At 36.0% G+C, this 27,939-nt stretch overlaps 1 protein-coding gene and 1 long non-coding RNA gene across 2 annotated transcripts in view; one reads left to right on the top strand and one right to left on the bottom strand.

The window, feature by feature from the left end:
- Positions 1-27,939, bottom strand: part of LOC145332665 (uncharacterized) — a 140,436-nt gene that overhangs the window by 2,240 nt on the left and 110,257 nt on the right. The window lies entirely within an intron of this gene.
- On the top strand, positions 54-27,890 carry Psn (presenilin). Its single transcript, XM_080177658.1, has 9 exons — positions 54-209; positions 1,859-1,973; positions 2,439-2,574; positions 3,253-4,087; positions 7,366-7,460; positions 8,025-8,096; positions 8,722-8,784; positions 22,185-22,347; positions 27,863-27,890. The coding sequence occupies exons 1-8, from the start codon at positions 127-129 to the stop codon at positions 22,337-22,339; spliced, it is 1,554 nt and encodes a 517-aa protein (XP_080033784.1). The 5' UTR covers positions 54-126; the 3' UTR covers positions 22,340-22,347; positions 27,863-27,890.

Below are 27,939 nucleotides of genomic sequence, written 5' to 3'. Positions count from 1 at the left end.
CTTAATTATGGAGCAGTTTACGATTGAATTGATTCTTAATGTTTATTCTTTTCAGATTAATATGTAGATATTTATAAAAGAAAGGTTAAGAAAACTTTTAAAGAAGTCAACCAAAAAACCGCTAAAATGGCAGAAATTGTTGTCGGTGGAAATGTATCTAGTCATCACGAGGGGCCGGTAGCCCCCCAATCTAGAAGACACAGGGGCGGGTAAGTATTAATTCTCATTGAAATATCTATAATTATAAACATCTGTCCGTCCGTCCCCTAAGATCTCGGTAACCATCGAACCGATCGGATTTTACTCTTCAGGGAATATACTGGTCCTGTGGTGGTTTTAGGCTATTTTCTTGGGGGATGAGACACCCCGACCCCCCCTCCGCAATTTTTTTTTTAGTTACCTAGTTCACATAAAACTACGGGCAGCAGCACCAGTATATAGTACTTATTTTTTTTTAATTACCTCTTGAGGCAAAGCCTCTAGAGGCTAGTGGCGAAGCCGCTAGTTGTTTAATATAGAATGATTGATTTTTTATTTTTCTAAGTAGTTAGGGAGACATTTGACTGTACTCAAATATAAGTTTTATAGCCAAAAAAGACTTTGTTTGCTTATATTGAATTTGGGTTAGTTGGTTCGATACCAGCAGTTTCCAATTTTTTTTTTACAGATAAGTTAATAAACGAAATGAGTAATTTTCTTTTTTTATCTTTTGGAATGCAGTACCCCCCCCCCCCCCGGCCCCTTTTCCCATGTTGATGACATTTTGTGTCTGCTTGCAAATTGTTTTTTTGCTACTTGGCTGTGTTACTATTACCGACACCATTAGTTGATTTCAATGACCAAATTGAGAGTCGGCACAAAATTAGTGCGATGGGGAGAAACAAGGGGGGGGGGAGTTTGTACAGTTATAGGAAATGAAAATCCAGTACCAAATTTTGCCCTGGCCGTTTGGGCCTGTTTTTATAGTTATCAATCTAATTCTTTTTATATGCTCTCTTATATGATTGGATCTACCTGTAAAATGTTGAAAATTGACTTTTGTTACTTTCCCTCTAGGGGCTAGTGGGGCAAAAGACCCCCCAAAACAATAAAATTTTAAGTTATGAGCTTATTTTTAAAGATATCGAGCTGCTTTTTTTAATGGAACCTTTTATTACATAGATAAGTTGATTAGCCACCCCATATTTCATATTTGCACTTTACTTCTAGGGGCTTTTTGGGTAAAACCACACCCCCAAATGCAAAATTTGTAAGTTTTTGGCTTACAAGCCCCTAGAGGTAAAGTGCAAAAATGAAATATGGGATGGCTAATCAACTCATTTATGCAATAAAAGCTTCCATTTAAAAAATCAGCTCGATATCTTTAAAAATAAGCTCATAACTTAAAATTTTAGTGTTTGGGCGGTCTTTTGTCCCACTAGCCCCTAGAAGGAAAGTCCCAATATTCAATTTTCAAAGTTTTACAGGTAGATCCAATCATATAAGAGAGCTTACAAAAAGAATTAGGTTGATAACTATAAAAACAAGCCCAAACGGCTAGGCCAAAATTTGATACTGAATTTTCATTTCCTATAACTGTACAAACTCCCCCCCCCCCCCCTTATTTAACCCATTCACTCCATTGTTTTACTCTAATGTCCAAACTCAAAAACCTAAATTTTAATCTTCTGAAGTGATGTGTTCGTTTATCATCCATTGACTTCTATCTTAAGATCCCTATTTTTATTTTAGAAGCAGTTATAAGAACTGATTTGAACTGGCACAGTATAAAATCTTTGTTTGTTTTAACTAGCAGTGTCCAAACTCAACAATCAACATTTTTCGTTTTTCTTCCCTTGACTTATCCCTATTATTTTAGAAGCAGCCAACAGAACTTACTGGGACCTGATGGGGGAGGAGGCACCTCCCACCCGCAGCAACATGCCGCCATTGTCCAACAACAAAGTCACCAACAATACAGACATCACTTACAGGTTAGAGGATTAATAATCGATCGAAGGGCTAATTTTGTTCTCTTTATTGGAGTTGTATCAACAATTTTTATCTTTTGATTTATCCCTTTTTTAACCCTGATATTATTACATATTATTATATAGGTATTATTACTTTGATGTTTGTACTCTGATAATGTGACGCTCGAAGCTGGCTAAAATAACGATACCACCCCATTCTTTCCTTTACCCCATCATCTACCCTCTTACTGAATGAACGAATTGATCAATACATGAGGTCTATATTAGTAAGCTAAATCGACGACTATTTTTCCTCTGCCAATATATCCACGTATATCATATAGGTATCTATTATCTGTTTGGTTCCGTACTTCAACCAATTATGTATATCTTCAGAATTGGTATGTTTGTTTATCATCATTGGGGTTGTATGTATACCTATTATTTAACTTTATCCTATCCATTTGATCCCTGTTATTCTTTTAGGAGGAATTTGTAGAGGAGGAGGAGTTGAACTTGAAATACGGGGCCAACCACGTGATCAAACTGTTTGTACCCGTCACCATCTGTGTGGCTCTTGTTGTGGCTTCTATAGTGTCAATAGATTACTACACAGAGAAAGGTAAAATTTAGGGACGGAGGGGACATTGGGCCGTTTACTCTAGTCCCCAAAGTTTTATAACGTTTTCTTATTCGTTAGCTTAATTAAGGGAGGAGTAGGTTGCGCTTAAAATCCGTTAAGGTGTGAGTTTTAAGGCTTAAAAATAGTAGTAGAACGATAATATTCACTAAATGTGTGTATTTCTTATTGAAAAGAATTATTGACAAAAAATTTTTTTTAAGTTAACAATTTTTTTTCCGTTCTACTACCTACTGTTTTTAACTTAAAACTAACAACCTTTACGAATTTTTAGCACAACCTACTCCTCCATTTGAATCTTGATTGGCTGGTTTATTAAGTTGAGTGTCCGCATGTTTTAACCATTAATTTTAATCTTCAGAATAAGTAATTTTGTGTATCATAATTGGCGAATGTCTTATCTCTTTAAAATCCTGGGTAGAAAAAATTCCATACCCTTGCATACAAGTAACAGCATATGATGTGTGTCTGTCTGTGTTATGTTGTGAATCGAAAGAATCTTGCTATCCGCTGATTCGACATGGTTAAATTTTACAGTTAAGCTTTTTTTAGGTCCAAGGAAGGTTTAGGGAGCTGTTTAGTTTTCTATGCCAAAGAATTTCCCTATATCTTTCTATTAATACGATAAATTACTATTATGAAATTATATTTTTTTTGTAGGAACATATCTTGTGTACACACCATTCCACGAGCAGAGCGACGACGCTGGTACCCTAGCCCTGGAGTCTCTGGCCAATGCGGGCATCTTTCTAGTGGTCATAGCGGTCATGACCGTTCTGCTAGTGCTGGCCTACAAATATGAGTGCAGGAAGCTTATCTATGGATGGTTGTTTGTTTCCAGTTTGATGTTGCTTTTCTTATTCTCTTATCTGTATTTATCAGAGGTATTGAAAGCTGCCAACCTTCCTATGGACTACATCACTCTGGCCATAATCATCTGGAACTTTGGTATCATGGGCATGTTGTCCATCTATTGGAAAGGTCCTTTACTTCTACAACAGGCATACCTGATTTTCGTATCCGCATTGATGGCACTGATCTTCATAAAGTACCTACCCAACTACACAACCTGGACTGTACTAGGAGTCATATCCCTATGGGATCTATTTGCCGTATTGGCTCCTTTTGGTCCACTACGAATTCTGGTGGAAACTGCACAGGAGAGGAATGAACAGATATTTCCGTCTCTTATTTACACCAGTGGAGTCATATACTCGCTTATATCAACAGCAACAGGGGGACAGCCCCAAGCAGAAGAACAAGGGAGTGGCAGTGTGGAAGCCAACGGCCCCCGTGCACCCTCACGAAAGAGAGATCACGCCACGGAGGGAAGGAGAATGGAGGATATACCCGCTGCGCCCACAGGGGATAGGGCGGCCTCTAGGAGGCGTGTGGAGGGTGGTGCTGCCCCCACGGATGATGTTGATAGTGGATTTAGGTCTGGGGCAGGGGGGGAGTTTAGGAATGATGAACGAGCTAGAATTAGACAAACAAGGCAATTTTGTTAACCAAGAAGAAGTGAAAAAATATTTAGAGAATGTAAACAACGTAAAGCGTAGCCCATCAATTATGGCAGTTAGACAAACGAACATAGACAAATAAAGTCGCAATATTGAAACATAATATTTGTTTGAAATCTGATCGAAAAGGCTGCTGTAAATAAGCTTTGGTACGTCTATGACGTCAATAACGTTATTTCTAAGCGTACTAGGAATCACTGTTTAAATTTAAAAGGGAAAAGTAGGTTGCGGGTAAAATCCGTAAAGGTGTGTGTTTACAAATAATGCCAATTATTTTAAAGATATCCATTTTTTAAAACATTATTTGATTGTCCATGGTAATTCTATGTATTACATGTTAAAAATTAATGTTTGTCAGCTTGACATTAGCAAAGCTTACGATTAAGGGGGACGTAACTGAAGCTTTTTTGATGCTGGGGGGGGGGGTTTTCTCCGGAACCACTTGATGAACCGTGCAAATTTTTTGGACTTAAGCTTTTAGGGGTATGAACATCTTATGGTTTCAAATGGTTTTTGGAAATGAACCTAACTTTAATTTTCTCAGAAACCAATCAACCAATAGAGATAATTTCTTAAACTTAAGCCTTTATGGTTATCAACTAGCTTTTGGTATAGAAGTCAACCCCTTGCCGCCAACCCTTAGGCCCGGTGCTCCAAAAAACCCTAAAAATGAACCTAACTTTAATTTCCTCAGAAACCATTTGACCAATAGGAATGATTTCTTAAACTTAAGCTTTTATGGTTATAAACTAACTCCTTGATTATAAGTCAACCCCCTGCCACCAACCCCTAGCCCTCCGGGGCTCAAAAAACTCCTAAAAATGTACCTAACCTTAATTTTCTCAGAAACTATTTGACCAATAGGGATGATTTCTTAAACTTATACTTTTATGCTTTTTTATTTAGAAGTCACCCCCCTGCCGCAAACAAAGTATAGAGTCCAAACTCTTACAAAATTGATTGACATCCTTCTTCTCCTAAAATAGTAAAATAAATCTTTAATTATTAATTCATTAACGAAAAGTTAATTTTTTCCCATAACAGCTGAAGTCCAAAATATCTGCACATTTAATAATGCCGTTCCTGAGAAAACTGAATTTAGGTTATTCCTCTGAAAGCATGTTTAAAAAAAAATTACTGGAAATTTTAGCTAAAGTATATTTTTTAGGGGGTTTTTGAGCCCAGGGGGGCTATGGGGTGGGTGACTTCTAAAATAAAATTTAGTTTATAACCAAATATCTGCCAAACAAAAAGTAGTTTATACACATAAAAAAACATCTCTATTGATCAAATGGTTTCTGAGAAAATTTAAGTTAGGTTCATTTTTATGTGTTTTTTTGCGGCAGGGGTGGGAAGACTTCTAAACTAAAAGTTAATTTATAAGCATAAAAGCTTAAGATTAAGAATCTATTAATCAAATGGTTTCTGAAAAAATTAAGGTTAGGTTCATTTTTAGGGTTTTTGAGCCCCGGAGGGCTAGGGGTTGGCGGCAGGGGGTTGACTTCTAAACTAGAAGTTAGATTATTAGCATTATAGCTTAAGTTTAAGCAATCATCTCTATTGATCAAATGGTTTCTGAAAAAATTAAGGTTAGGTTCATTTTGGGTTTTTTTTGAGTCCTGGAGGGCCAGGGGTTGGCGGCAGGGAGGTGACTTCTAAACTATAAGTTAGTTTATAAGCTTAAAAGCTTAAGTTTTAGAAATCATCTCTATTGGTCTAATGGTTCCTGAGAAAATAAAGGTTAGGTTCATTTTTATGTTTTTTTTTGATCCCCGGAGGGCTAGTGGTTAGCGGCAGGGGGGTTACTTCTATACCAAAAGCTAGTTTATAACTATAAAGGCTTAAGTTTAAGAAATCATCTCTATTGGTCGAATGGTTTCTGAGAAAATCAAGGTTAGGTTCATTTTAAGGGTTTTTGAAGCCCCGGAGGGCTAGGGGTTGGCGGCAGGGGGGTGACTTATAAACCAAAATTTAGTTTATAACCATAAAAGCTTAAGTTTAAGAAATCATCTCTATTGGTCGAATGGTTTGTGAGGAAATTAAGGTTAGGTTCATTTTTAGGGTTTTTTGGAGCCCCAGAGGGCTAGGGGTTGGTGGCAGGGGGTGACTTCTAAACTAGAAGATAGTTTATAATCATAAAAGCTTAAGTTTAAGAAATCATCCCCATTGGTCAAATGGTTTCTGAGAAAATTAAGGTTAGGTTCATTTTTAGGGGGGTTTTGAGCCCCGGGGGGCTAGGGGGTTGGGGTATGGGGTTGACTTTGAAACCATAGGATGTTCATACCCCTAAAAGCTTAAGTCCAAAAAATTTGCACGGTTCATCAAGTGGTTCCGGAGAAACCCCCCCCCCCCCCCCCCCAGCATCAAAAAAGCTTCAGTTACGTCCCCCTTTTTCAGGTTTTATTAACAATTTTCAGGTATCGTTAACTTTAAGAAAAAAATTTTTGTCTAAAGTTCTTTTCAATAAGGAATACACATATTTAGTGAATATTATCGTTACCCACAACCTACTTTTCCCTTTATATAATTTATTTTGTCTCTGTTACAGGAATCCTCTTTCAAGGGTTGAAATCTATAGGGCTTTTCTATTATATTTTGGCTTGAATAACTATTTCAGCATTCCTTTATGTATGCAAAAAAGTTCTTGAAAAGTAATCTTAAAAGATAAGACAATGGATGATATGTAAACTCCCTATGATAAGTCACAAAATTGTCACTTCTGTAGATTGAATTATTGCTTTGAAAGTTTGGACATTACTAAGTTTTTAAAAGAGACAGCCTGTTTAACATTTGGGTACTAGTGTAGTGTCCAATGTCCTTTCCTTTATATTAGGGTTGGCAATCCGAATCCTGGATCCGGAATCCGCCCAATTTTTGGTCAATTTTGGAATCCGGAATCCGTTTTTTAATAGCGGATTCGGATTCTTAATTGGTAGATTGGCAAAGATTTTCATCATTATATATAAAATCTTGTTAAATCTGGTTCGATTCTCGGAAGTGAATTATAGAGAACACAAAGAACAGGAATTTTTAGGACATATAGGTATAGCACTTAAATTTTTTGATTTAAAAAAAAGCCTTTTAAAATATTGCTCGAATCCGGAATCCGCCAAAAATAAAAATCCGAAATCCGCGGGAATCCCCCATTTTTTTGACGGATTCTTGTAAGAATCCGATTCCGGTCCAAAAATTTGACGGATTGCCATCCCTACTTTATATGTACCCAAAGGTTAACAAAAAGTACCTAAATTAGAGTGAGAAACTACATGGAAGAAAATCCAGAAGGAGCGCCGCCAAGACGCGTAGTTGTACCACCTGCTGCTGAGCACAGACCTTTGCCACAGGAATTTAGTTTTTTAAAACTCCATACCCTCCCCCTACCCTTCCCCCCCTCCCCCAATATTTTTTTTAGGGGGTTGGGGGCTTTTTTTTCTTAAGCTGTCACATGAAGTAATCCTTATGTATAAACATCGTTGACCACTGTTTTGTAATATTTCTCTATTTTCGGAAATCTTAAATGAGGTCATTGGATGGTTTTAGAGGTTTCATTTTTTTATTTTGTCTTGGGATGGTTTCAGTCTATTGATATTCTTTTTTTCCCCCTATACTATAATACAAAGTAGCTTGATGTCTGTCCGTCCGTCCGTCTGAAGCTTAAGATCTCGGTAACCACTGAACCGATCAGATTCTACTCTTCAGGGAATATACCTACTGGTCCTCTGGTGGTTTTAGGCTATTTTTTTTTTTGTAGGAGATATCCTTGGTCCTTTTTTTGTAGAAGATTTCTTTGGTCCTTCTTATTTTTTTACGAATTTCACCTTAACTTTTTTTATTATCTCTTGGGGCAAAGCGATTTTAACATTTTGAAAACACCACCTAGCGTTTAAAAACTAAATTAAAATGCTTAGGAATATGAGGACGACGAAGAGGACAATGGCGTAAAACTTGGTCTCGGGGATTTTATCTTCTACAGTATTCTTATTGGTAAGAAATTATCTTCAATCAATATCAAGGATCTAAGGGGATAAGACAATAGCCGATAAATTGATGCACATCCCCAATGATTATACACAAAATAACCCCTTCTATAGCGTAAAGTTATAGGTTGAAATGAATAAAAGTCCTCAAAGTTGTTAAACCAACAAATAAGGAAACATTATCATTAAACTTTGGGGACTAGAATAATAGACAGCCCATTGTTCCCTCTCTCTGATCAATATGCTGTTTGGAAGTAATATTAGCTTTATATAAAAGTAACAGGATGTCTTTGTGTACCGTAGCATCTCGGAAACCTTCTAGTTTGTCCTGAAAGGTTTATACCTATTTAAGGAGGTAGGGAGGAAATTTTAGAATGTATTTCACTTAAGACCTTTATATTCATTACCACGGTATCTTATTCGTTGACTCAAATATTTTGGATAATATTATTGAGTTTTGATTGGTTGGATGTAAACTAGTATTGTCTAATAATAATATAGATTTTTAATCAATTCATGCACTAACCAAAGTCTAACCAAATCACCAATATGATCAAAATAGTAGAAAGTTGACATTTTAACTTCTTTTGTATGACGCAAATGTTATTTTGACTGTTAAATTTTGTCATCAGGAAAGGCAAGTAGTAATGGAGACTGGAACACAACTCTGGCTTGCTTCATGGCGATCCTTATAGGTAATTTTTGTTATAATCGAAGCTTTTCTATAAATAGGGTTGTTCGTTCGGATAGCTCTTATTGTTAATTTAGGCATGTTAGAACTTTAGAAAGATTTCAAACTTTACTTGATGATTCCACAGGGGTGTATATTCTGCACAAGGTTTATTTTTTTTTCCCTGCTAAAAATTTTTTTATTTCCCCACCCCCCCACCCCACCAACCCCCCTAGTTTTTTCTCACTAAGTAGGGGGGGAAATGGAAAAATATTTAAAAAACTCTATATTTTATTTATTTTATCCCTCCTACCACACATTTTTAGTTTTTTCACAAAGGAGGGGGGGAAATGAAAATGTTTTCAGTTTTCTTAATTTTTACATTTTTTTTTCCCTCCAACCACTTATTTTTTTATTTTCCCCCCTCCCCTGAGCCGGGGATCCCATGTAGAATATATATTATACACCCCTGTAATTCCATTATCAGTTGGGTATGATGTAGAAAGCGATGAATTGCTAATCATTTTATCAGTAAGTTTGTACGTCCACTTTTTTTTCAGCTGTGTATCTAACCAAAATCATTTCCTTTATGTTACAGGGGTGTATATTCTACATGGGATCCCCGGCTCAGGGGAGGGGGGGGGGGTGGAAATAAAAAATTAGTGGTTGGAGGGGAAAAAAATGTAAAAATTAAGAAAACTGAAAACATTTTTTCCATCCCCCTCCCCCCCCCCCCCCCCTCCTTGGTAAAAAAATAAAAGAATGTGTGGTAGGAGGGTTAAAATAAATAAAATATAGAGTTCTTTAAATATTTTTCCATTTCCCCCCCTACTTGGTGAGAAAAAAAATAGGGGGGGGGGGGAAATAAAGAAATTTGTAGCCGGGGAAAAAAATAAATCTTGTGCGGAATATACACCCTTGTTATGTTATTTCCTTGCTATATTGCTTGTCGATATTTTTGCGCTTCTTATAATTCGATATATTATTACCTGGATCATGGATGTTGGATCAAACTTTCATGTACATTGATAAAGTTATGCTCGCAGCTGGCTTAAATAACTATAAAGCCATCCATCCCCCTTTCCCCGTCCCGTCCTACTAGCTTAACTAACTGAACAATAAGGGGGGGGGGGAAGTTTTGCCACTTTCGCGTAATCCGTGATTATTAGGCTAGGTATTGATGTGAGACTATAGGTTATTTGGGATAAAAGTTTACTTTTGGGTAGTACTTCACGTATATTTAATCATTTTTTGGATAGGTCTCCAGGTTCAGGTGCTGCAGGCTGGAAAGTTGTTAAATTTACCTAAAGTAGTAGCGCAGCTATGGAGTCACTTAAACACCAGCACATAAAATGACATGTTCACATTAGTCTAAAACATAACATAATTTTCATATTAATGCACCCACATATAAATATTAAAAACCCCAGTAATCTGCAATAAACAAAAGCCAAATTAATAACCAAATAGAATCTTATTTACATGAACATGAATAAACAATATATCTTAAAATAAGCAACATAAATAGCTTGGTATCATAATAAACTATGCTTGGTAGGGAAGAGTTCTCCTAGTCCAGTCGCCCTCTTGCCTCCAGACTGGTTTGTTAAGTATCCTGCTTGTTATCCAATCCTATAAATAATCATACAATTATTTATCACAACACTAATATCAATTTCTCTTCTTTTAGTGTTTTACGTTTGTTATATTAAACCATGACCCTTGTTATCTAAATGCTAATTAAACTTGTTATCTTAAGATTGTTGGTAACTTACTGCTTAACCCTTGTTATCTAACTTTACTAAATTAATTTTTGTTATCTTATTACATACCTAGTCATCTTTCTTAGGGTATTTTCTGGTGACCTTGAGCTTCTTAGGCTTATCTATCTCCTCCCCATAGACTTCACATAGATACTCGTATTCTTGTGTGATCTCTTCACATCTGTCAAGTATCCTTTCATAGCTGATCTCCATCTTCTTGTAGTCAGCTGTCAGCTTATCAATTTCAGCTTGCTTATCCTCTGCCTTGCTACGCCAATGTTTCACAGCTGCTTTCTCTTTCACGATTTGAGCTTCTTTGATTGCAGACTCTTTCTTATAGGCCTTTATTTTCTCGTTTGCGACAGTCAGCATGTGTTCACTCTCTCTTACTTTATCTCTGGCTAGTTTTAAGAGTTTTGTGGCCATCTTGTTATCCTCCTTAGTCTTATCTTCCCTCTCATATGAATCTTTTCTTGTTGTTTTTCTTTCCTCTTTCTCACAACTCGTCTTTGGAACTGATTCCGGCCTTTCATCTTCAAAAACTTCATCATCCTCCTCTTCAATCAACTCAATCACTTCTCTATCTTGTCCCTTGTCAACAATTTCCTCCTCCATGTCCTCGTCCCATACAGGCCTCTCATCTGACCTGCTGAGCATAAGGTTATGCGCCTCCAGAGCACCCTCTCTGCTGCTTAGAGACCATAGAGGTCCCTGATCTTTAAAAATACGCCAATGACGCCAGCCAGGAAGCCTGTCATCAGTGCACGTCAACCTTAGTCTTGAGTGATTTGTGGATTGAGTTCTTCTTTGTAAGATACCTTTATACTCCAAAACTTGACGAAAAAACCCGTTGTTTCTATATTCATCCATGGTAGCCAGAGATGGTGGACATACTACCTTAGGAGGTCTACTTTTGAGTGTAAGAGCATTGTCAGCAAATACCGTTTCAAACGCCTTCCTAATATATCTAAATAGGTGCTCCATGCCTTCGTGACTTAAAGTCCTTCCCGAAACAACTCCTAGTTGAAACTCTTGCCAGTTTTGAGGCTTAATTTCCATTGTTTCATCAGGCATTTGGCGCATGACACTACGATGAAGATTTACCCTTGGCATTTGCAATTTCTCATTCAAGAGCTGACATTCTTTGTTAAATAATCCTACCAGCTTCCAATACTCTTCTTGCGTTGGTAGAAACAGCGCCGTTCCGAAGACTAGGCGATTTTGTGTTTGGTCTTTGGCCACTTCATAAATCTCATGAAGACATTTGATGAGTATTTGTATATCAGTATTCCCGAGAAATTTCTGGAATCCAGCCACCAAGATGTTTTTCGGTGTTTTCTGCTGCACAACAGCCTCTTTGATGACCGCGACCGTTGTCTTCAGGTCATAATTGGCCAAGCTTATCCAGCGGATTCCCTCTCTCTCTTCATTGAGGATTTCTTCCTTTATTTTAAAACTCGCAAAGACGATGTCGACAATCTTGGTATCAAATTTCGAATTAACTGGTGCCATGTTGGTCTGAAAATTGTTATTACATCCATTATTTCATTTGTTATCTACTCTTAACATTTTTACTAAGGACTAATATTTTGTTAACTAAGTATGTGGCAGATAATTCACAAAGAAAATGATACTTTTTGTTATCGTGCATGGGAAGTCACTAATGGATTCATGAGGTTTGAAAATACATGAAATATTTAAATATCTTGATATCTAACTTCATAGTTTTTGGCTTTACAAAAATAAATTGGAGAAAAAAAAAATATGTGCAATACTTGTTATCGTACTTTGGAGATTAAAATCAACACAAAAAAAAATAAAACTGTTCAAAAAAAAAATATAAACGACTAATGATTTCACTTTTCTTGAATTAATTCGATTTGTTAAAAAAACTGTTGTATGATATATTTCCAACAAAGAAATTTTTAAAAAAACTTATTTCTAGAAAGATTGTTCACTCAACCACAACGTTGGAATTCCCCGCGCATGAGATGCCGCGTTGTGTTTTTTAACGTGATTTGTTGAAGTTGCCAACTCTTTAACTTTTGTGTGACCAATTTGTGCTTTTTATCCCAGCCGCGGTTTTTACGAATTTTTTCGTTTACAGTGTTTATAATTATTACGATTTCTTTCTTTCACAATTATATAAGTTTATTTTTACAGTATGGTTTTAATTTTTGTTATTTTTTAACTGTTTTTGTGTATTTTTGTTTGATTTTTCATTGGTTTTTGTTATTTTTTTTTCTTTGATTTTTATCTTCTTTTTCTTTGTACATTAGGTTTTCTATTTACATATACTTGACTGATTTTTGTTATCTTAATTGACAATCTTTTCAAGTAGCTCCCTTGGAATTCTGCCATTTTCTAGCACTTCAAGCATAGGTAGCTTGTTAACATTGCGTTTTGTTAGAATGTCAGCGAGCATGTTCTTTCCTTCAACCCACTTGATTTCACTGACTCTTCCATCTTCTACCATATCTTTGATCATTGCTATATCAGCTCTCAACATCCTTTCTGATACCTCTGATTCAGAGTAAACAGCCACCCTCGCAGAGTTGTTATCTGTGATGGCTTTAATTGTCAGATCAGCTTCACCGCTTGTTATCTGCTTTAGCATCTCCTTGATAGCTAGTGCAGCATCTAGTCCATTGTATAAACTCAGCGTTTCAGCTCCAAGTGTACTGTTCACCTTTCTCTTTATCTTGCCGCTTTTCCACTCAATTGGAGCACAGTTTCCAGTTTTTGTGTTCACTAATAGTAGAAAGTAACCTCCACAGCTGTCTGTGTTGTTATTTAGATTTCTAAATGCTGCGTCAGTAAAAATCCATACTTGACAATCTGAAAAGTTGCCAATGTCTGATGTTGTCACTTTAACTTCCAACTTCTTTAATTTGTTAGCTACTTTCTTTGCTTGAATCAGGTCCTCCACTACTCCTCCCTTGAACTTTGTGGATAACTCAATAGTTTCGAAACTTAGATCAGGTCTTGTGCTTCTTTGAGCCCAGTTGACAATTCCTGTTAGTTGTCTTAGCAATGTGAGCTCTTCCTGATTCATCTCTCTCTTTTTATCCTTCAGCTCCTTTAAGTCTAGACTTGGTATCTTCACATTCTTAACGTACTTATCCTGATCTACTTTGATACAGTTGTCACCTTGCTGTATTCTGATTCCTGTGTACAGAAAGTCTCTTGATTCAGATTTTCCTACTTTCAACATGGCAAGTACTTGTGGCATTATGTGTTTGACAAAGTGTGGATCACCTGCATGTAAAAAGTCATCCACATGCAGCGCAACAAAACCTATGAGTTTGTTATCTTTAATCAAGAAAAACACACCTTTGTCACAAAAAGCTTTTTGAAAACCTAGATCCATTAACTTTTTATGTACCTTAAAGTACCACTGCCTACTTGCATCTTTCAAGCCGTATAAACAGGTATTCAGTTTCATCAACTGATTTGGTAATTCTGCTTCTTTTGGTGGTTTTATAAACACATCCCTCTCTAGTCGATTTCCTTGTAAAAATGCTGATGATATATCTGTTGTGCTGATATCCCAGTTGTATTTTACTGCCAGAGCTAATAAAAGCCTTACAGAGTGCTTCTGTACTGTTGGGCTGTCTGTCGGAAAATCACCTTCTTCTTGGAATCCCCTGGCTGTCAGTCTAGCTCTAATTTCGTCTCCCTTTTCTGTTAATACCCAGGTTGTTGTAATCCTGTCTTGCCCATCATCATTTACTACATCATATGTATTGAATGCTTTTAGCTTATCCAGCTCTACTAATTTTGCTGCTAAGGCAGCTGGAGAGTTTCGTTGCTCTCTTGACAACATTACTGCTAAAATAGATTCATGTACTATAAGGGCAAATACTTCTTCTTCATTTTCCATTCTGATTTTGTTATCTTTGGTTTGGTTGACTTCTATTGTTTTGCCATTATCTAGCTTAAGTATCAGATGTACTTCTTCATCCTCTTCTTGAGTTTTGTTGTATCTTACTTCTCTTTTAGACATCTCATCATGGAAGACCTGTCCATTGTCTAATTGGATATTATACCATCCAGCATGCTTGCCTCCTACTTTACCACCATGCCCAAGAACAATTCCTTTCTCCCACTTTCCATTCTCAAGGATCTCTATTCTATCGTTCTTTTTAAGCACAGCTGCTGCATTTGTTAATGATCCATCTTCATTGAATTCTGGTTCTGGTCTCTGATGATTTTTCTTCCTTTTCCGTCCTGCTTCTTGAGAAACTCTTGCATTTGTTGTTGTTGGTGTATTTGCTACTTCATCCTCTGTATCAGCTCCTGGAATCACATTCTCATTTTCTTCTTCTGTGACTTCATTTGTGTTGGTTTCATTGTTATCATCCATTTTTAAACTTGTCCAATCGGGTTCTTGATAGTCTTCTACTTCTTTCCCTGGTTTCAATGTTTTACAGGTTTTCTTGGCATCATTCTCTTTGTTATCAACTTTTGTTTCATCAGTTTCTTCAGCGTTCTCTTTGCTGATAATGTCTTTTGCCAGTTGCTGTCCTGCTTTTACTAATCTGTTGGCACTGACTCGGTAGTAAATTGAACCAATTCTTATGAAAATTACTTTGCTATCTTGAAAAACTACTTTAGCCGGACCTCTCCACTTCTCTTCTCCTTCTTTCTTAAAGTAAACTATGTCACCTTTCTCATAAATGGTGTCAGCTACTCTTATCTTGGCTTTGAGAGCTCTCTTGATCCGTTCACATCTTTCGTTTTGAGTGTACTTCACTCTGGCTGCGTGTATAGCTTCAAGAGTTTCTAAAAGAGTCTTACTCTTTTCCGGTTCTTCCCATGCTGCTGGTGGATCCTCTAAGATGTTTGGTAGCTTTATCTGCCTTCCGAAAACTAGTTGGTATGGTGAGAAACCTCTGACTGTTGACATGGAGTTGACTGCTGAAACCGCCCAGGCAAGTGCAACCTCTAAGCTCATGCTGGGAAAATCTCTCTTAACTGCGTGTGTCACACTATCTGTTGAGTAATGGGCCTTCTCCACTGTTCCGTTTTGCCAACCGGCATTGGCACCTGTTGTCATGTGTATTACATCTAACGCACTGCACACTTCCCTCATATCCTCATTACAAAATTCCGTACCATTATCAGTTATTATCCTACTGACTTTTCCAAAGATTGGCAACCACTTGAGCGTGAAAGCTTTTACTATTTCCGCTGGTTCTTTGCTTCTTATCACTGTAGCAACTTGGTATCTTGAGTAAATATCGATCATGTATAGTATATAAATGTTTTTGTTCTTATCCCATACCTTTAGATCCATTCCAAGCACTTCTCCAAAATCACTTGCCATTGGTGGGGCTACCGCAGGTCTTGGAGGTGTTTTCATTCTCATCACACATCCTTCACAAGCATCCATTATCTTATCTATCATAGCAGAGAACTTATCTTGCCATTTTCCTGCATCTTTCAGAATTGTCACAAACTGCTTTTTATTCCGATGGCCGAATTGTTTGTGGATTTTTAGCAGTGATTTCATCTGAACTTTCTCGTTATCTTCATCTAGTTCAGCAATGTTTACTTGTTCTATTTGTTCTTTGTTATGTAGTAAATCGACTGTGTAATGACCTGCTGCGGTTGTTGTTAGAATGAGAGGTTTGCCATTAATGTAACCTTTGTCATTCTTCATGTCAAGTGCAATTCCTAGATCTTTCATGTCACTTTTTGATAGAAGTAGAGGTATGTCTGAACTAATGACATCTATCCTTATTTGATTATCTTCACCGCCAATGCGTACAGGTAAGTTGTACATTGCCGTGGCTTTCAGTTTGCCTTGATTTCCAAAAATGAACTGTTTATTACTTGTCATTGGGCCTTCAACTTTGTTTTTCATCTCTTTTGGTAGTGATTGCAAGTAAATGCGTAACCATTTTTCTCCACACACACTGGAAGTACAGCAGGTATCTAGAGCTCCTTTGTTTAAGGCTTCTGCTGTAAATGCGTTTAGATCATCAATGTTGTCTGTGCAATATATAGAACAAAGATTACATTCTTCTTGACTTTCTCCTGCGCTTTCGCTGTCTGACAGTATTGGTATCAGCACTCTCTCTTCTTCCTTTGTTGTTTCATTGACAACAAATGCTGTTTTGAAATTTTTGAAATTTCCAGAACTCTGAATTGCATCAGGACAATCTATTACCATGTGTGTAGTAGCTTTGCAAGCATTGCATTGCAATGGTTTTCCGTCTTTTCCTAGCGGATTTCTCTTTTTAGTGCGATAAAACGTTTTGTTTTCATAACGGGATGGCTTTGTTGAGTTATTTTTATTGTTATCTTGTTTTTGGTATCGGTTTTCTGATTTTTGGTATCGCTTATCCCTCTTTGGCGGCTTCCATCCCCTTGAAAGGTATATTTCATCGTGATTTGAAATGTCGTCTTTGTTGGCGGAGTTAGTAAGGAAAGCTTCATTATTTTTGGTTTTATTATCTATTGTTCCAAAAATCTCGCGCATTTTTTGCTTTACGGTTTGGTATCGTTTATTGTCTTCGGCTTGAATGTCGGCTACGGTTCTTATGAGCATAAATTCGGTTTCCGTCAATTTTGCTGTAATCATAAGATCCATTGCTAAAACTCTATCATTTGGGTTGTTAATTTTTAATTGTTTAGCCTTTTGTAGCATTTTATCATATTCGATAATATATTCTGGGATTGTTTGTCCATTTTTGCGTTCTATGACCTTTATTTTTGCGTACGTTGTGTATATTTCTTCATCTGTATTTTTCCAGAATCTCTCTTCCATAAACTTAATAATTAATTCCACCCCTTCAGCATTGTTAATAAGTGTGGTTGGCTTGACCTCTTTGTATAGGTCTTCTCTTAACGTCGCACCGAACCTCGATGATTCTTTGGGTATTTCTTGAGCTAGGGCAAAACCTTGTTTTTCTATCGGTAAATCTGTTGTGGCAGACCAAGCACGAATGCATTCTATCCACATCGCTACGTCGCTAAAATCTTCAATATAAGGGATTGGTATGTTGTTTCTTACAGGAAAGTCATTTTTTGATCTCTCCCCTTTTTGTTCCGATTGTTTCGGGTTTGTTATCTTATCTGTTTTATCCCCCACTTCCATTTTTAAACTTACTGGGGTCTTTGTTATCTTTTTGTTATCTATATATAGTTATGACTCGGTTTCGGTTTTTGTTAGCAGTATTTAATCTCAGGACCTCAATCCTTGTTATATTATTGTTATCTATATATAGTTATGACTCGGTTTCGGTTTTTGTTAAACGTTTTGTTAATCTCAGGACCTCAATCCTTGTTATCAGAAAAGAACATTCAGGACCTCAATCCTTGTTATCTTAAAAAATATAATCAGGACCTCAATCCTTGTTATATACAATCAGGACCTCAATCCTTGTTATCAAAAATTATAATCAGGACCTCAATCCTTGTTATCTAAAATCAGGACCTCAATCCTCGCTCTCTAAAATCAGGACCTCAATCCTTGTTATCCAAAAAAAAACATTCGGACCTCAATCCTTGTTATACAAATCAGGACCTCAATCCTTGTTATCAAAAAAAATAAAATCAGGACCTCAATCCTTGTTATCTCAAGTCAGGACCTCAATCCTTGTTATCTAAATTCAACACTGGACCTCAATCCTAGTTGTCTTTTAGTTATGGCACAGCTTGTGTCTTTTGTTGTCTAAAATGTTTACTAATGTTTGTTATCTTACTAGCGAGCCTCAACCCGTTAGAATAAAAAAAAAACTTTTGCTTATCACTTTTTGTGGATTTTTGTTATGTTATGTGATTTTATGTCATAGTTTTTATGTGCTCCGTAGATCGTTACATTTTGTTCATGCTACCATTGTTAAATTTACCTAAAGTAGTAGCGCAGCTATGGAGTCACTTAAACACCAGCACATAAAATGACATGTTCACATTAGTCTAAAACATAACATAATTTTCATATTAATGCACCCACATATAAATATTAAAAACCCCAGTAATCTGCAATAAACAAAAGCCAAATTAATAACCAAATAGAATCTTATTTACATGAACATGAATAAACAATATATCTTAAAATAAGCAACATAAATAGCTTGGTATCATAATAAACTATGCTTGGTAGGGAAGAGTTCTCCTAGTCCAGTCGCCCTCTTGCCTCCAGACTGGTTTGTTAAGTATCCTGCTTGTTATCCAATCCTATAAATAATCATACAATTATTTATCACAACAAAAGTGGTTTCTGGACAGGTAAAAAAAATTTAAAATTTTTGTTTGAAGAGTTAGAGATCAAATTATTAAACAAAATATGCATCTTTATGGATATTATTAACATGTAAAAGAAAAAATTGAAATCGGCCTCCAGGTTCAGGTGCTGCAGGCCTCCAGGTCAACTCTGGACAGGTAAAAATCAAATTTTTTATTTAAAGAGTTAGAGGTCAACTTATAAAACAGAATATGCATCTTTTTTTATATTATTGACATTTTTGAAGAAAAAATTAAAATCGGCCTCCAGTTTCAAGTGCTGCAGGCCTCCAGGTCCACTCTGGACAGGTAAAAAAACAAGTTTTTTATTTGAAGAGTTAGAGGTCAACTTATAAAACAGAATATGCATATTTTTTAATATTATTGACATATTTGAAGAAAAAATTAAAATCGGCCTCCAGGTTCAGGTGCTGCAGGCATCCAGGTCCACTCTGGAAAGGTAAAAAATAAAAAAAATTCATTTAAAGAGTTAGAGGTCAACTTATAAAACAGAATATGCATTTTTTTTGATATTATTGACATATTTGAAGAAAACATTAAAATCGGCCTCCAGGTTCAGGTGCTGCTAGCCTCCAGGTCCACTCTGGACAGGTAAAAAAATTTTTTTTATTTGAAGAGTTAGAGGTCAACTTATAAAACAGAATATGCATCTTTTTTTGTATTATTGACATTTTTGAAGAAAAAATTTAAATCAGCCCTCAGGTTCAGGTGCTGCAGGCCTCCAGGTCCACTCTGGACAGGTAAAAAATCAAATTTTTTATTTGAAGAGTTAGAGGTCAACTTAGAAAACAGAATATGCATCTTTGTTGATGTTTTTGACATATTTGAAGAAAAAATTAAAATCGGTCTCCAGGTTCAGGTGCTGCAGACCTTTAGGTCCACTCTGGACAGGTAAAAAATAAAATTTTTTATTTAAAGAGTTAGAGGACAACTTAAAAAACAGAATATGCATCTTTTTTGATGTTATTGACATGTTTGAAGAAAAAATTAAAATCGGCCTAAAGGTTCAGGTGCTGTAGGCCTCTAGGTCCACTCTGGAAAGGTAAAAAATAAAAAAAAATTATTTGAAGAGTTAGAGGTCAACTTATAAAACAGAATATGCTTCTTTTTTTATATTATTGACATATTTGAAGAAAAAATTAAAATCGGACTCAGATCCTGCAGGCCTCCAGGTCCACTCTGGACAGGTATAAATTAAGTCTTTTTATCTGGAAAGTTACAGGTCAACTTATAAAACAAAATATGCATTGTTTTGGATATATTAAATATACTTGAAGATAAAATTAAAATCGGCCTTCAAGTTTAGGTGCTGCAGGCTTTCATTTTCAGGTATTTTTGCTTTTTTCCTGTTTTAAAACATGGTAGGTAGGTATCATACATTTTTACTTTTTTATATGGACAGTGACACTTTTACCTGGATCCTGGTGAACGCTGGTTGTTGCCGGCCAGGATAATATCTCAAATGGTTATTTTGGAATTTAGAAAGAAGGTTTCGAAATAGAATAAGTTTAAAACTTAAAATATAATAATATAGTGAAATTAAAGGACCTGGAGCCTGTCTGGACACACATTTTGAAGCCTTAAGTGATTAATTTTACTATATTATCTTATTTTAACCATTTTTTAAATACATACCTTTCCTCTAAATTCAAAAATTACCTGGATATTTACCTGGCCAATGGCCAACAGCGGTCACTGGGATCCATCAAAAAGTTTCAATGAATATGATAACTACCATATAGAATAGAAAAAAAAGTAGGGGGGAAATCAAATAAATAGGAAATATACCTGAAAATAGTCTCTAAAGTTCACCTGGAAGCCTGCAGCACCTAAACCTGGACGCCAATTTTATCTAAAGATGCTTATGTTGTTTTAAAAACTGACCTCTAACTCTTCAAATAAAAAATTTGATTGTTTTACCTGCCCAGAGTGCACCTGGAGGCCTGCAGCACGTGAACCTGGAGGCAAATTTTAATTTTTTCTTCAAATATGTCAAAAATAACAAAAAAATGCATATTCTGTTTTATAAGTTGACCTCTAACTCTTCAAATAAATTTTTTTATTTTTTTACCCGTCCTGAGTTGACCTGGAGGCCTGCAGCACCTGAACCTGGAGGCCGATTTTAATTTTTTCTTCAAATATGTCCATAATATAAAAAAATATGCATATTCTGTTTTATATGTTGACCTCTAACTCTTCAAATAAAAAAATTGATTTTTTACCTGTCCAGAGTGGACCTGGAGGCCTGCAGCACCTGAACCTGGAGGTCGATTTTAATTTTTTCTTCTTATATGTCAATAATATCAAAAAAGATGCATATTCTGTTTTATAAGTTGACCTCTAACTCTTCAAATAAAAAACTTTTTTTTACCTGTCCAGAGTGGACCTGGAGGCCTGCAGCACCTAAACCTGGAGGCCGATTTTAATTTTTTCTTTAAATATGTCAATAATATCAAAAAATATGCATATTCTGTTTAATAAGTTGACCTCTAACTCTTCAAATAAAAAAAAACTTGTTTTTTTACCTGTCCAGAGTGGACCTGGAGGCCTGCAGCACCTGAACCTGGAGGCCGATTTTAATTTTTTCTTCAAATATGTCAATAATATAAAAAAATATGCATATTCTGTTTTATAAGTTGACCTCTAACTCTTCAAATAAAACACTTGTTTTTTTACCTGTCCAGAGTGGACCTGGAGGCCTGCAGCACTTGAACCTGGAGGCCGATTTTAATTTTTTCTTCTGATATTTCAATAATATCCATAAAAATGCATATTCTGTTTAATAAGTAGACCTCTAACTCTTCAAATAAAAAAACTTGTTTTTTTTACCTGTCCAGAGTGGACCTGGAGGCCTGCAGCACTTGAACCTTTAGGCCGATTTTAATTTTTTCTTCAAATATGTCAATAATATAAAAAAATATGCATATTTTGTTTTATAAGTTGACCTCTAACTCTTCAAATAAAAAACTTGTTTTTTACCTGTCCAGAGTGGACCTGGAGGCCTGCAGCACTTGAACCTGGAGGCCGATTTCAATTTTTTCTTCTTATATGTCAATAATATCCATAAAGATGCATATTTTGTTTAATAATTTGATCTCTAACTCTTCAAACAAAAATTTTAAATTTTTTTTACCTGTCCAGAAACCACCTTCCAGCCTGCAGCACCTGAACCTGGAGACCTATTCAAAAAATGATTAAATATACGTGAAGTACTACCCAAAAGTAAACTTTTATCCCAAATAACCTATAGTCTCACATCAATACCTAGCCTAATAATCACGGATTACGCGAAAGTGGCAAAACTTCCCCCCCCCCCCCCCTTAGGGTCCATGTTAGCAACCTATAATGACAATATATCTTCTCCTGTCATAATATCCACGTATATCCTATATCTATTATTTTATTCTAGGTCTCTGCCTGACGCTGGTCTGCTTGGCACTGTTCCGACGGGCCCTGCCCGCCCTCCCCATATCCATTTTCTTTGGCCTCATATTTTATTTTCTCACAAGCGAGGTCATCTCCCCTTTCTGCAATGAATTGTCGCGGAGGCAGATTTATATCTAACATACAAGCATACATGCAGTAGTTGGGTTCTTGGAACCCAACTGGAACCCAACTTTTCTCCTCCTTATGAAGGGCCACCCTAGTAAAAGGAGGGGCCAACCTCCTCGCAAGGAGGGGCCAACCCCAAAAAGGAGGGGCCACCCCCTAAAAAAAGAGGGGCCATCCCCTAAAAAGGAGGGGCCACCTCCCTAAAATGAGGGCCCAACCTCTAAAAAAGAGGAGCAACCTCTTATTTTAGTTCTTTTTATGATTCCTAATTAAATAATCAGAATTATGTTCTATTTTAAGGTGTAATAACCCTGAAAACGAGGGGCCACCCCATTAAAAAGGAGGGGCCACCCCCCTAAAATGAGGGGCCAACCTCTAAAAAAGAGGAGCAACCTCTTATTTTAGTTCTTTATATTATGATTCTTTATTAAATAATCAGAATTATGTTCTATTTTGAGGTGTTTTAACCCTGAAAAGGTGGGGCCACTCCATTAAAAAGGAGGGGTCACCCCCCTAAAATGAGGGGCCAACCTCTAAAAAAGAGGAGCAACCTCTTATTTTAGTTCTTTATATTATAATTCTTTATTAAATAAATAACTAGCGGCTTCGCCCCTAGCCTCTAGGGGCTTTCCCCCAAGCAGTTAGATCAAACTAATTTTTCCTATTTTAGATTTAAAGGAAATTTAAAAAAAAAAAATTTTTTTTGGGGGGTGGAGTGGAGACTTTTTTTTGGGGGGGAGACTTTTTTTTGGGGGGGGGGGTAGTCGACCCCACTATTTTTTGGGGGGTTGGGGGTGTCCTACCCCCCAAGAAAATAGTTATAAACCTTCCCGGGACCTATGAGAAGCTACCCTGTAAAGGAATACCCGATCGGTTCAGCGGTTAGCGAGATCCTTCTCTACAAACAAACAGACAGACAGACATCGTTCTAATTTGTATTATAGATTAGAATTATGTTCTATTTTAAGGTGTTATAACCTTGAAAAGGAGGGGCCACCACATTAAAAAGGAGGGGCCAACCTCCAAAAAAGAGGAGCAACCTCTTTGATTTTAGTTCTCTATACTACACATTGCGATCTTTAGACAAAAGTAAACTTCAATATCTAGGCTTGTATTTGAAGAAATGATGTAATTTTTTTGCTTAAGCTCGGAAATAACTTAAATTTGCTTCTGTTGACTTCTAATGTGCATTTGGTAAGCACGTCTGGCTGTTTTGGAGGAGCGAAGCTACCCTATTTTTAAAAAATTGTTTCCCGCCGAAATTTCTTTTGCCTTGACACTTATAAGATTTTACACTTTATGAGAAAAAAGTTTATCTCAGATGATTGAGAACTGTCTAATTTGGCGAAAAAATGCAAAAATAATCGGCGGGAGCGGCGGTTCTGTCGCCGTTTCTTCACAATTCAATATTGTTCTCCACAAAAGGAACTACTGAGCTGAATTTTAGAGCTGTAACTCTTTTATGGGCTGAGATCATGCATGTTTTACTTTTGGTTTCAAAAAGTGGCACATCCGCCTACCCCCTTTTTTACAGATATAAACAACAATAACCTAATTTTCAAAAACAACTTTTGATTTTGTGTTATTACCTTTATTCAAAGTCTAGCTATCTTCATTTAAAGTTTGTATACAGAAATAAGAACTTGACTTTTTTCTCTCTTGTGTTTAACAAAAAAGCTAACTTTTAACAATTTATTTCTCTTGTGTTACACAAAAAAGCTAACTTTTTACGATTTTTTTTACATATTTCTTCATGAAGCTTCAATAGTTGCTAATATGAGTAAAAGGGGGACGTAACTGAAGCTTTTTTGATGCGGGGGGGGGGGGGTTTCTCAGGAACCACTTGATGAACTGTGTAAATTTTTGGACTTAAGCTTTTATGGGTATGATCATCTTATGGTTTCAAAGTCTTCTTCTAGTTTTGTAGTTACCCCCCTGCCGCCAACCACTAGGCCTCCCGGGATCAAAAAAAACCATAAAAATGAACCTAACCTTTATTTTCTCAGAAACCATTTAATCAATAGAGATGATTTCTTAAACTTAAGCTTTTATGCTTATAAACTAACTTTTAGTATAGAAGTCACCCCACTTGCGCCAACCCCTTGCCCTCCGGGGCTCAAAAAACCCTAGAAATTGACCCAACCTTATTTTTCTCAGAAACCATTCGACTAATAGAGATGATTTCTTAAACTTAAGCTCTTATGGTTATAAACTAACTTCTAGTTTAAAAGTTACTCTCATGCCGCCAACCCCTAGCCCTAAGGGACTCAAAAAAAACCCTAAAAATTAACCTAACCTTAATTTTCTATGAAACCATTCGACCAATAGAGATGATTTTATAAACTTAAGCTTTTATGGTTATAAACTAAATTTTGGTTTAGAAGTCACCCCTCTGCCGCCAACCCCTAGCCCTCTCGGGATAAAAAAAAACTATAAAATGAACCTAACCTTTATTTTCTCAGAAATCATTTGACCAATAGAGATGATTTCTTTAACTTAAGCTTTTATGGGTATAAACTAGCTTTTGGTCTAGAAGTCACCCCCCTGCCGCCAACCCCTAGCCCTCCGGGGCTCCAAAAAAACCCTAAAAATTAACCTAACCTTAATTTCTCAGAAACCATTTGATCAATAGAGATAAATTTTTATGTGTATAAACTACTTTGTTTGGCAGATATATGGTTATGAACTTAATTTTATTTATAAGTCACCCACCCCATAGCCACCCTTTGCTCAAAAACCCCCTAAAATATATACTTTAGCTTAAATTTCTAGTAAATTTTTTTTAGTAGGCTTTCAGAGGAATAACCTAACCTCAGTTTTCTCAGGAACTTGTTTTGCAAGAACTTGCTATGTTTTGCAAGAATTTGCTATGTTTTGTAAGAATTTGCTATGTTTTGCAAGAATTTGCTATGTTTTGTAAGAATTTGCTATGTTTTGCAAGAATTAGCTATGTGAAGGACAGAAAAGTTAAGTTTTGTAAGAATTTGCTATGTTTTGCAAGAACTTGCTATGTTTTGCAAGAATTTGCTATGTTTTGTAAGAATTTGCTATGTTTTGCAAGAATTAGCTATGTGAAGGACAGAAAAGCTAAGTTTTCCAAGAATTTGCTATGTTTTGCAAGAATTTGCTATGTTTTGCAAGAATTTGCTATGTTTTGTAAAAATTTGCTATGTTTTGCAAGAATTAGCTATGTGAAAGACAGAAAAGCTAAGTTTTCCAAGAATTTGCTATGTTTTGTAAGAATTTGCTATGTTTTGCAAGAATTTGCTATGTTTTGTAAGAATTTGCTATGTTTTGCAAGAATTTGCTATGTTTTGTAAGAATTTGCTATGTTTTGTAAGAATTTGCTATGTTTTGCAAGAATTAGCTATGTGAAGGACAGAAAAGCTAAGTTTTCCAAGAATTTGCTATGTTTTGCAAGAATTTGCTATGTTTTGCAAGAATTTGCTATGTTTTGCAAGAATTTGCTATGTTTTGCAAGAATTTGCTATGTTTTGCAAGAATTTGCTAAGTTTTCTAAGAATTTGCTATGTTTTGTAAGAATTTGCTATGTTTTGCAAGAATTTGCTATGTTTTGTAAGAATTTGCAATAATTTGCAAGAATTTGCTATGTTTTGTAAGAATTTGCTATGTTTTGCAAGAATTTGCTATGTGAAGGACAGAAAAGCTAAGTTTTTCAATAATTTGCTATGTGATGGACCAAAAACCAATTTTATGCAATATTTTGCTATGTGAAGGATCAAAAAGATAAGTTTTGTGAGGTGAAGGGAGGCTACTTATGTCCTCAATCTTGCAAAATCTTTGTTAAGGTAGGCATGTTATGCCCTTCATCTAACAAATTCTCACTTAAGGAAGGCTACTTATGTCCTTCCTAGGAAGGTGACTTCTGTCCTAATTTAGGAATGACTTTGTTTTCTTTCCATGATCCAAAGTTAGTTTAAAAGCATAAAAGCTTAAGTTTAAGAAATCATCTCTATTGATTAAATGGTTTCTGAGAAAATAAAGGTTAGGTTCATTTTTATGGGTTTTTTTTTGATCCCAGGAGGCCTAGTGGTTGGCGGCAGGGGGGTAACTACAAAACTAGAAGTTAGTTTATAAGCGTAAAAGCTTAAGTATAAGAAATCATCTCTATTGGTCAAATGGTTTCTGAGAAAATAAAGGTTAGGTTCATTTTTAGGGTTTTTTGGAGCCCCGGAGGGCTAGTGGTTGGCGGCTGGGGGGTGACTTCTAGGCTAAAAGCTAGATTATAACCATAAAAACTTAAGTTAAAGTAATCATCTCTTTTGGTCAAATGGTTTCTGAGAAAATTAAGGTTAGGTTCATTTTTAGGTTTTTTTTTTAGCCCTGGAGGGCTAGGTGTTGGCGGCAGGGGAGTAACTTCTAAACTAGAAGTTAGTTTATAACCATAAAAGCTTGAGTTTAAGAAATCATCTCTATTGGTCAAATGGTTTCTGAGAAAATAAAGGTTAGGTTCATTTTTAGTTTTTTTTGGAGCCCCGGAGGGCTAGGGGTTGGCAGCAGGGGGGTGACTTCTAAACTAGAAGTTAGTTTATAACCATAAAAGCTTAAGTTTAAGAAATCATCTCTATTGGTCAAATGGTTTCTGAGAAAATAAAGGTTAGGTTCATTTTTAGGGTTTTTTGGAGCCCCGGAGGGCTAGTGGTTGGCGGCTGGGGGGTGACTTCTAGGCTAAAAGCTAGATTATAACCATAAAAACTTAAGTTAAAGTAATCATCTCTTTTGGTCAAATGGTTTCTGAGAAAATTAAGGATAGGTCCATTTTAGGGTTTTTTGGAGCCAGGGAGGGCTAGGGGTTGGTGGCATGGGAGTAACTTTTAAAATAGAAGTTAGTTTATAACCATAAAAGCTTAAGTTTAAGAAATCATCCCTTTTGGTCAAATGGTTTCTGAGAAAATTAAGGTTAGGTTAATTTTTAGGGGGTTTTTAAGCCCTTGGGGGCTAGGGGGTGGGGGTAGGAGGTTGACTTTGAAACCATAAGATGTTCATACCCATAAAAGCTTAAGTCCAAAAAATTTACACGGTTCATCAAGTGGTTCCTGAGAAACCCCCCCCCCCCCCCTGCATCAAAAAAGCTTCAGTTACGTCCCCCTTTAATATTCATTATACAAAAATATTTCTTAAAGTCTAAAAAATAACTACCTAAGTAATAATAAGTAAAAAATATCAATCATTTTAATTAACCAATCAAATTGATCAAAATTAGTTTTTAAAAAAAATTGTAAATATTTCTTTTTCACAAAAAACTATAAAATTGCTTTAAGATTGTTAAGAAGGGGTTCTTTGACTGTCTTCAGCATAATATCTAATTCTAATAAAAATTAATTACCATTGTATTAGTGTTACTATGGCGCGAAGCCCCAAAAATGGTTTACAGTGATTTTTTGGCGCGTAGCGCCAAAAAATTTTTTTAACACCTAAATGCAGACCTATAAGAGGATATTTTTCTATAAGGAGGAGAGGGGCCACCTAGTGGAACTGAGGAGCTGAAAAGTACTGCATGTATGCTGATACAAGATGTGGTTTTTCTTCACGGATTGTATACAAACCGGTTTGTATCTAGCTGAAACATTCCTAAGAAAATTTTTTATGTT

Source organism: Acartia tonsa, chromosome 11 (genome assembly GCF_053477335.1).
Source record: "Acartia tonsa isolate MP-2025a chromosome 11, ASM5347733v1, whole genome shotgun sequence".
Classification (NCBI taxonomy): Eukaryota; Metazoa; Arthropoda; class Copepoda; order Calanoida; family Acartiidae; genus Acartia; species Acartia tonsa.
This window is presented reverse-complemented; position numbering and strand designations above follow the sequence as displayed.